This window comes from Myripristis murdjan, chromosome 15, assembly GCF_902150065.1.
Source record: "Myripristis murdjan chromosome 15, fMyrMur1.1, whole genome shotgun sequence".
NCBI classification, from domain to species: domain Eukaryota; kingdom Metazoa; phylum Chordata; class Actinopteri; order Holocentriformes; family Holocentridae; genus Myripristis; species Myripristis murdjan.
Genome location: NC_043994.1, coordinates 5565404 through 5576412, shown reverse-complemented (window position 1 = coordinate 5576412; position 11009 = coordinate 5565404). Strand labels below are relative to the sequence as shown.

The 11009-nt window shown below is 41.9% G+C and overlaps 1 protein-coding gene across 1 annotated transcript in view; it reads left to right on the top strand.

Moving 5' to 3' along the window:
- The window catches only part of atrnl1a (attractin-like 1a), a 311529-nt gene that overhangs the window by 177330 nt on the left and 123190 nt on the right, over positions 1 to 11009 (top strand). The window contains 1 exon segment of the mRNA XM_030071000.1: positions 10250 to 10311. Coding sequence (XP_029926860.1) covers positions 10250 to 10311 — 62 coding nt within the window.

Genomic DNA, 11009 nt, shown 5'->3' with positions numbered 1-11009 from the left:
GCAGCTACCAGTTCCCACAATCAGTCAATTCAGTGATGTAAAAATGTGTAACCTACACTATATTACCAAAAGTATTCGCTCACCCATTCAAATGATCAGAATCAGGTGTCCTAATCACTTGGCCTGGCCACAGGTGTATAAAATCAAGCACTCAGGCATGCAGACTGTGAAACAAGACATTTGTGAAAGAATGGGCCGCTCTCAGGAGCTCAGTGAATTCCAGCGTGGAACTGTCATAGGATGCCACCTGTGCAACAAATCCAGTCGTGAAATTTCCTCGCTCCTAAATATTCCACAGTCAACTGTCAGCTCTATTATAACAAAATGGAAGCGTTTGGGAACAACAGCAACTCAGCCACGAAGTGGTAGGCCACGTAAAGTGACGGAGAGGGGTCAGCGGATGCTGAAGCGCATAGTGCAAAGAGGTCGCCGACTTTCTGCACAGTCAATTGCTACAGAGCTACAAACTTCATGTGACCTTCAGATTAGCCCAAGTACAGTACGCAGAGAGCTTCATGGAATGGGTTTCCATGGCCGAGCAGCTGCAGCCAAGCCACACATCACCAAGTGCAATGCAAAGCGTCGGATGCAATGGTGTAAAGCGCGCCGCCACTGGCCTCTAGAGCAGTGGAGACGCGTTCTCTGGAGTGATGAATCACGCTTTTCCATCTGGCAATCTGATGGACGAGTCTGGGTTTGGAGGTTGCCAGGAGAACGGTACATTTCAGACTGCATTGTGCCGACTGTGAAATTTGGTGGAGGAGGAATTATGGTGTGGGGTTGTTTTTCAGGAGCTGGGCTTGGCCCCTTAGTTCCAGTGAAAGGAACTTTGAATGCTTCAGGATACCAAAACATTTTGGACAATTCCATGCTCCCAACCTTGTGGGAACAGTTTGGAGCGGGCCCCTTCCTCTTCCAACATGACTGTGCACCAGTGCACAAAGCAAGGTCCATAAAGACATGGATGACAGAGTCTGGTGTGGATGAACTTGACTGGCCTGCACAGAGTCCTGACCTGAACCCGATAGAACACCTTTGGGATGAATTAGAGCGGAGACTGAGAGCCAGGCCTTCTCGACCAACATCAGTGTGTGACCTCACCAATGCGCTTTTGGAAGAATGGTCAAAAATTCCTATAAACACTCTCCTCAACCTTGTGGACAGTCTTCCCAGAAGAGTTGAAGCTGTAATAGCTGCAAACGGTGGACCGACATCATATTGAACTCTATGGGTTAGGAATGGGATGGCACTTCAGTTCATAGTATGAGTAAAGGCAGGTGAGCGAATACTTTTGGTAATATAGTGTATCAGTAATAAATAGTGCAGCAGTTGCTCCACCAGGGTCCTGTTGATTCCTGTGAGGCCCACATGATGAGCATTGACCAAAAAAAATCAACTGGAAGGAAAATGGAAAATACAGTTTCAGGAAAAGGCCTTAAGTTTACACTGTTTTCTGACAAAGTAGATGTATAAAACCATCTCCTTATATAATTTAGTCCTGTGTGCCAGCAGATCTGAGTTCAATTCCTGACACTTTGTATGATTCTGCATGTATGTTTATGTGTTGGCGTGGATTTGCTCCCATTTCCTCCCACATTTAAGGGAACTGAAGACAATATATTGTGATACAGCAGGTATGAGTGTGAGAATCTGTATCTGTGTTGGACCTGATGTTCAGCATATCTCCTTGCTTTCCACCCAGTGGCTGCTGGGACTGGCACCAGAGCCCTGCAATGAATGAATGGCTGTTGCTGTATCTTTTCCAACCATCACCCCATCTCTCACTACCCCTTCCTTTCCCTCTCAGTCTATCTAACCTCTTCTCCTGCGTCCAGTCCCCTTTATTAATCTTGCATCTCCTTTCTCTTGCTTTGTGTCCCTCTCTTCTCTCTCTTGATTTATTTTTCACCCACCTCACCCTTCCTCTCTTTTACTCCCCCTCTATTTTTTTAATCTTCCCTCTCTCCCCCGCTTTCTCTCTCTGTTTCCCCTCATTGTTTTTCTTTTGTCTTTTGTCCCTTATTGATTAGTCAAACACAGCTCTTCATTCCAGGTTTTAACAAGCAGGCCTTGGATAGAGCTGGGGAATTAACTGCATCTCGCTTCTGTCACTGCTGCCAGGCTTGTCCCTAGAGGGCCACTGTAGGCTTCCAGTAATGACTGCACTGTGGAACTCTGGTCCTTGGAGTCCGTCCTTACATCATTTTTGTCGGCTTTCATCCTCCATTTACCTTTTCTGTCTTCTCTCTGTGGCCTCATCTGCTATTTTTGCCTTTTTGTTGTTCCTCTCTGCCTTTCATTCTCTGCCTCTTTGTGTATTTCACTTTCTCTCTCTTTCTCTTGTGGTAATTGCTGCTGTACAACAGGGGTATTACACTTCAGCAGCGACTGGGCCAAATTGGAAATTCACATGGGGTTTGTGGGCCACACAGAATAATCTGTCAATGAATGGCTACTCTTACTCTCACAGTGTAATGTTAATAGATTTATTGCTACATGAAATTAAAATAGCCATGTGCATTTCTTTTCTTCTACTTTAATGGTATCATTTTAATCAATTACAGGCAGTAGCCAGGCCATACAAATAAGTTGTGGAGCTACAAAGCTTGAGACAAAAATGCAAAAGGTTACATCTACGTATCAAACCAAGGACACATTTTAACTCCTCAATCATAACAACCAGTGCTAAGTGCTGCCTCACAGGGCATGGTCATTGAGGGTGGATCTAAACTCATTTGCTATATTCATTTATCTGAGCACTGCTGTGCCCACACGCGCTAAGCATAAAGGGGCTGAGTGAATACATTAGAGGGGTTTGGAGATTAAATATTATCTTCCCAGAATTCATTATGTCAGATGAATAAATGAAGTAAATGCGCAATTCATTATTGATTTTTTTCTTATAAATAAAGTAAAAAAAAAAAAAAAAAAAAAGTCATCATTGTGGGGCACTGACGCACATTATGCAAATCAACATATTTCCGTAGTTGTCGACAAGTCACACCAGCCCTACTGTCATGGATGCCGATTTGCTGATTCACTCGCAGCCTCTCGCGGGCCATTGAAAAAGTCAAAAGGTTCATATCCGGCTCGCAGGCTGCTAGTTGAAAAGGCCTGCTCTCTGAAAACAGTGTCCCGCTGAACAGTCTGTCAACCACTGATCTCATTCAGCTATAAACAGCACAGACTGAATACAGTTAATGGCATCTGTGTGTATGTGCACGCTTGTCTATGCCTTACTGTGCAGGCTATTTCATTTATATGTGTCTCTGAGTTCTCCATTGTAGTATTTTCTGCTGGACCTTTTCTGTCTATATGTCTACCAGCTGCCTTTTGTAGTCGATCCAACTGTGTCATTCTTTCTGCAGTTGCCTCAGAGCTCGGCAGTTATGGTCTCCACACTGCATTGTGAAGGAACAGTCCCTCCCGCCACACTGAACATGTGCTGTATTTATGATTAAGGTGTTGCAGTGAGTCAGACATCTCTACAAAGCATTGACCTGGGGAACAATTTGCCCTGCTGGGTGTACCATTGTAAAGGACAGCTCGGTTCAATTATGCTCCAAAAACGAAAAAAAAAAAAAAAAAAATAGGGAATGGTAATGGTGAATTTCTACTCTAAATGCTCTCAATAAATCAAATCAATTTTAGATTTTATATACATATAATTTCTGAAGTATCTCCAGAAAACAGTATGTTCAAAGCCTCCTGAGTTGAATATTCTGTGTATTTAATCAATATGATGCATTATAAGCTGACTGTATCATTAGAAAAGTAAATCACAACGGTCAGAATAAATCAAAACTGTGCTTCAGTATTCATTTCCCCATTGGTCGGCTGAATAAACCCTAAGTAAAAGCTAAACATCTTTCATATAATATTTTAACAACACAAACTATGCACTTAAACAATATGATTAATAGATTAAAATGTGCCTTTTGCTTCCTCCTTGCCTCATGGCTTGCCATGCTTGCTGAAAAAAGGGGTGTGGCTCTACTGCAGTCCGCTTTATGATTTATTTGATGTGGAACACTGTGATTGGTTTATCGGTATCCAATGTGTATTTGGAGGGAGTCAGCTGATAGTAATCATGGATCTAGACATACACTATATTACCAAAAGTATTCGCTCACCCATTCAAATGATCAGAATCAGGTGTCCTAATCACTTGGCCTGGCCACAGGTGTATAAAATCAAGCACTCAGGCATGCAGACTGTGAAACAAGACATTTGTGAAAGAATGGGCCGCTCTCAGGAGCTCAGTGAATTCCAGCGTGGAACTGTCATAGGATGCCACCTGTGCAACAAATCCAGTCGTGAAATTTCCTCGCTCCTAAATATTCCACAGTCAACTGTCAGCTCTATTATAACAAAATGGAAGCGTTTGGGAACAACAGCAACTCAGCCACGAAGTGGTAGGCCACGTAAAGTGACGGAGAGGGGTCAGCGGATGCTGAAGCGCATAGTGCAAAGAGGTCGCCGACTTTCTGCACAGTCAATTGCTACAGAGCTACAAACTTCATGTGACCTTCAGATTAGCCCAAGTACAGTACGCAGAGAGCTTCATGGAATGGGTTTCCATGGCCGAGCAGCTGCAGCCAAGCCACACATCACCAAGTGCAATGCAAAGCGTCGGATGCAATGGTGTAAAGCGCGCCGCCACTGGCCTCTAGAGCAGTGGAGACGCGTTCTCTGGAGTGATGAATCACGCTTTTCCATCTGGCAATCTGATGGACGAGTCTGGGTTTGGAGGTTGCCAGGAGAACGGTACATTTCAGACTGCATTGTGCCGACTGTGAAATTTGGTGGAGGAGGAATTATGGTGTGGGGTTGTTTTTCAGGAGCTGGGCTTGGCCCCTTAGTTCCAGTGAAAGGAACTTTGAATGCTTCAGGATACCAAAACATTTTGGACAATTCCATGCTCCCAACCTTGTGGGAACAGTTTGGAGCGGGCCCCTTCCTCTTCCAACATGACTGTGCACCAGTGCACAAAGCAAGGTCCATAAAGACATGGATGACAGAGTCTGGTGTGGATGAACTTGACTGGCCTGCACAGAGTCCTGACCTGAACCCGATAGAACACCTTTGGGATGAATTAGAGCGGAGACTGAGAGCCAGGCCTTCTCGACCAACATCAGTGTGTGACCTCACCAATGCGCTTTTGGAAGAATGGTCAAAAATTCCTATAAACACTCTCCTCAACCTTGTGGACAGTCTTCCCAGAAGAGTTGAAGCTGTAATAGCTGCAAACGGTGGACCGACATCATATTGAACTCTATGGGTTAGGAATGGGATGGCACTTCAGTTCATAGTATGAGTAAAGGCAGGTGAGCGAATACTTTTGGTAATATAGTGTAGATTCTATCCGTTGGAATGGATGGGGGATCTGAATGGGCTAATGGCATAGTAAATGGCTCATGAGATCCATCGCTGATTTTTCCAGTATCACAATAGTGAAGTGAATAATACATAGTGAAGTAGCTACAAAGTAACAGGAGTCTAAACTGAGACACCAAATATAAAATCAAAAAGTAAAAGTAATGCAGATCCTCAAGGCAACATGAATGTTGTCACCAAATTTCATTTCAACCCAAATAGATTTTGGGATATAATTCTCACATTGCTCCCCTAACCACTCTCTGACCGACCCACCTTCCGACCACCCAGCACGGTGATGTATAGATGAGCAAACCGTTTTGACAAGGAGCCCTGATGACCTTGATGCAATAATCTAAACAAGAAGAGCTTTGGCTACACATAACTGCATGAGTAACTTTATTTATATCAACATATCATCAATTTTGGATTTAATTTAAGAATTAATTTCCAATTTGTTTTCCTTTAATGGCTTGTACGTGGTGGACAGAGTACAAAGCATGTGCAGAATAAAGTAAGTGATGTTGGGTGGCTGATTGTGAATAATTGTGTGCAATAATGTGAATAATTATCACTTCATCTCATCACGTTGTAGCCAGTAATATGGCATACAACACTTACTATGTGCAATCCAATTAATGAAAGAGGCTAGATTATTAGTACCAGAAGGTTTTATGGGCAGATATAACAGCGTGTCATCGCTGTAACAGGGAAAATGTATGTTATGTGGGCAGATAATATGTGCAAGCAGAAGCATGTAAATGGAAAGTAAGATGGAGCACCAAAATGGATTAGTGCAGGACCCCACATGTAATGTACTGACGATGAGCGTGTGTTACCTGTGGAGACTGCAAACAGTTTGTTGGAAAATGTGTAGGTGGATCTTACAAAAAAGCTGGATGTTCAGTGTAATTGTTGACGACAAACCATGGTCCACTGTTATGATTTTTTTCCTCTTCATGCATGTTTAAAGAGTGTCCTGTGTACATGTATGTGTGTGTGGGCGGGTGCATATGCCTCTGTTGGTGCCCCGGCGTGTGCCTCTACTTGTGCACATCGAGCATGTCTCATGCATGTGTGTGTGTGTGTGTGTGTTTTTAGTAGTGTCAAGTTTGTGCCTTGGTGGCTCTGCAGTGGTGCAGGTCAGAAAATGGGCGGGGTCTAAACAGCTTATTGATTGTCGTTGCATTTAATGACTGCAGTTGTTGTAAATTGAAATGATGGCTGTGCGAGCTAGACTTGGACTGGGACTGCAAAGTGTGTGTCTGTGTGTGTGTGTGTGCTTATATACTGTATATTGTACTCACAAAGTCTTATTATTTATTATTAAGAGATATTTGTTATTGGATGCAGTATTTCTTGGGTGCAGGTGTTCATATGTATGTAAGTGTGCCTGCATGTGTCCGTGTGCTTCTGTGTGGCTGCTTACATGTATGTTTGGTGTGATCTATGTGACTGCATGTGTGTGCATTCATAATAAGTCTTTATATTGCCAGCTGGTGAAGAATGGTGTAAATTATTGCACTGGAAACTTGAATGCAAAGCCAGTCTCTTTTCTCCCTTACGCTCCTATTTAATGCTGCGTCCCCCTGGAACAAAATCAGCTTTTCTCCACATTTTTCACTGTCAGGCCATTTTACCTGCTGCCCAAATGCCGGTAAACCACTTAAGCCCTCTCTGCCCCTTTTCTTTCTCTCTTCCTCTCCCAAGTAGTCTCAGAGGAATCAGACAAAGACAAAGAAGCAGACTTTCTGGCTATTCAATCCATTTAAAGGTGTCCCATGTTGGATATTCTTGAAATATTTGTCATTGTCAAATGTATTGTGATGACCATCATTGGTACATCTTACAGTCTCTGTTTGCTGTGATGCTGCAATGAGCGATTTTCCCTCCTAAAACAGTGTCATCAATATCATATGCTAATCTGTATAATGGTGACAACACATAGACCATTTTAAGTTTTTTGGCATGAGTGATAAAGGTAAATTGAAGACCTCTCAAGCCCTTTTTAATGAAAATATAATACAAGGCCAGTATCGCCTCTTACAAAAACACCTACAATTTTAAATCGAAGGTTTATATTTGGCAGTCATGGTGGGGTAATTTTGAGGCATTCAAAATATTCAAGACTGCTTAGTGAACTACTGACTTTTGAAACCCCTTTGCCAGCCAAGCAAAAACACCAATAGACTGCACAACATTACAGCTGAGGTCTGCATCCACAGCATTTTAATAACTTAATGCACAAAGGAAGTAAAACATCATGCAATAAAACTTTATCTTCGGAATAAAACAGCACAACCTATTCAGTATTCAGTATTTGTGTTTTTATTTCCAAAATATATACTGTACAGGTGAAAAATATAGCCATTGCCATCATTTTTTGATTGTTTGTATTATAGTCATGTTTCTAAAAGTGCCTGAGCAAGACAACATGATAAAGACGTTTCATAGTTTTCATCATGAAATTACTGCATGGAAGCCTTGGAAGCTTTTATGCGCATGCTTATCTCACATTTACTCTCATATGTTTCAATATTATATCATATAAAACAATAGGAAATCACCAGCTTGGATCAGATTAGTTAAATATCATGCACCGTATGTACTATAAAAATAGCTCAGTGTAATTAATCCCTCTTGGAATTCACTTTTACTCACGCACTCATCCCTCCTCTCTTCTTGTTTCGTTAACCCAGTCAACATGGGCAAGATTTCTCTTGTTGGCATGATTCTACTACAAAACTTGGTCACATTTTTGCCCAGTGTTAATATTCAACTTTGTATAAGTAGAGTTTTGCAGTATAGGTACTTAACCTCATATCACCCTGTACAGCTTACTCGGAGGTAGGCCAATAAGTTGATGCAACATTGATACTAAGCTGAATATGAACATTGGACAGTCCAAAAACACTGATACCAAATTTAAAACATGCCAGAGTTATACATTTTCTGATCAGCGGGTGTAAATCTTCATGTTCCATGGAAACACAGAAGCACAATCTTCACTGCAAGACGATTTTGCATTTCAAAATCTTTTTTTTCACATTTAAATGTTCACATTTAAACATGTCTCAATGTCACAATGTCATTATGTCAGCCTATGGTCTTCCTAATGCTAAAACTGTTCCCGGGTGAAACGTAAAGTTCTCCAGAGAGAGCTTCATTGTCATAGTTTTGCACTTTCGGATATAGCTTGTTTCTCTATAATTGTTTTTCCACCTGCTAACATGTAAAGACAACCGGTTAAAATCTATCTGGCATCAGTAAGCAAACAGGCATAAACTGAATGTAGCTGCATTGTCATCAGGGTTAACTTTATCCAAGAAGTGACTGGAGTGTCTATCTATATCAGCGTGCATATCTTCATCTACACTCTAGAAACAAGGCACCGTGAGGCTGCCTGCCTTCTGACAGAAGACTGTGCTCGGTTTTGGGCCTACAGGGGAGAGAAGCGAATGGAAAATCAATTATGGCTGTAATAAATAATCCTCTTTAACATGAGGGAGTTTAAACATGGACAACAATGGCTTTTCAGGAGTTTTTATAGCTGAAGGCCAAAGCTTTGTTCTAAAGCAGCAGGGTGTGTGTTGCACACTGCATGACACATAAAAAGCAGGCGCACACATAAACATACAGTTACTGATGAGGACAGATTGCTAAGTTAATGTTTGAGGGATAAGATAAGAGGGGAGGAACTTTTTTTTTCTTTTTAAATGATAGGGATTGGTGTGCATGGATGTGTTTGTGTGTCTGCATGTGCGCGTGGGTGTGTATGCTGATGAAACAAGTGGAAATATGTGTAACGCTTCTTCGTTTTTTATTTTGATGGTGCAATATATACATTTTATGAAGGTATATGGGCAACATAGCAAGCACTTTCCGAGCACAGTCATTTCAGTGATGCCCTTAATGCTGCACCTCTTCTACTGGCTGATCTCCATTCCATCTGAAATAATCCCATTGGACATCCAATTCAACATCTATCAAATCAGGACCACACGTTGTGTTGCCATCCAAACACATGAAAACATCACGATGGATTGTACAGTCAGTGGATTCTTGAGATTTAGTGGTGCTGTAGCTTTCAACAGGCTTGTTTCTACTTCAATTGAACAAAGTGGTATGGAATATTGGAAAGCACAAAAGGCCATAAACCTTTCTCATTGCCTGATATTGTAATAACCAAAAGAAAAACATGTGATGGCTGCATTTGTGTGTGTGTGTGTGTGTGTGTGTGTGTGTGTGTGTGTGTGTGTGTGTGTGTGTGTGCGTGTGTGTGTTCTCAGGAAGGGAGAGAGGGATTGTGTGAAAATGTTTTTGGCAAAAATAAAATCGTTCGCCTTATGTAAGAGGTCTGAACATTGGCCTTAGGTAAGAAAGATATTCATCCACAGCATTGCATCAGTTTCAGATGATGCTCTGTAACACATGTTTGTGAAAGCAAGGTTATGTAACGGCTTTACGAATTTAGTATAACGTATAGTCTCAGTGTTTTGGTCGCTTCATGACAAAAGTCACTCCTGCCCCCTGGCTTTGGGGTCCAGTGTGCCACTTAGTCAATGTCTTCCTTGGCTCACTGTTACGAATGAAGTGTCAGTGAAATGTGCAGTTTGTCTTTTGAGTCTTTCAAACAACACCAAGAGTCCCCAAGCAAGATTTTAATCATTATGTGTAGGTGTGTGTGTGCACAAGTTGTACGTATGCATGTGTGATGCATTGTTCTATTTCAAGCCAAATATATGTCAGCAGCATCCCCTTTGTTTTCTAGTTATCGTTACTATAGGTGTTTTTTTTTGTTTTGTTTTGTTTTTTAATTGAACCACACTTGCTTTCTTACTTTCTTCTTCTCTGTATCTCTCTGTACCAACAGATTGCCTTCTCTCAGCACAACAGCATCATGGACCTGGTGCAGTTCTTTGTGACCTTCTTCAGGTAGGTTTGGCTGTCTGCCTTATTTACAGTATTGCGGGCAGAGCGTCCACACCTGCACCTCACTTGGCTTTGCTTAGCAATTCAATTCCCAAAGGCCCTTTGCAAAACTGGGCCACAACCTCAGCTCATCTTGCTAGGCAGCGGTCGCCTTAGGCGAGACACTTAACCCCCCCCCCAACTCCCCAAACTGCTCTAGCAGTCCTCTGCAGCTGCTCAGCAGTAACACTTCAAAATTGTAGTTGTGCAGGGCAGCTCCCACGTGTGTTAAGGTGTTGCTGAAGAAGAGCAAGCATGCTCTGTCAACTGCCCTGGATGAAAAAAAAAAAAAGAAAATTCTAATTTCAGCTTCTAGAGAACAGAACAACCTAAAGAAACCACATCTGACTGTTGCCACTGAAAAATTAGTGCCTCTGCTGTCATATCTTTGTGTATTCCCATGGCCTCACTTAAAATAACTTTTTTTTGTCTTACACTGCTTCTCACTCTCTTTCAGATTGTGCCACTCTTTGTGTCCGTACACAAGTCCATTAAGCCGTGTTCACATGTGACATCTTTTAGTCAGCCACCACTGTCTATATTTACATTGAATCCTGTGGGAGGTGGCCCTTAAACAGTCAGAAAACAGCTGCTATAAATACTTTTTTTTTTTTCACTTGAAGCAAGTTCAACTTTTCAGAAAAAAAGCTTGTGATGTCAGA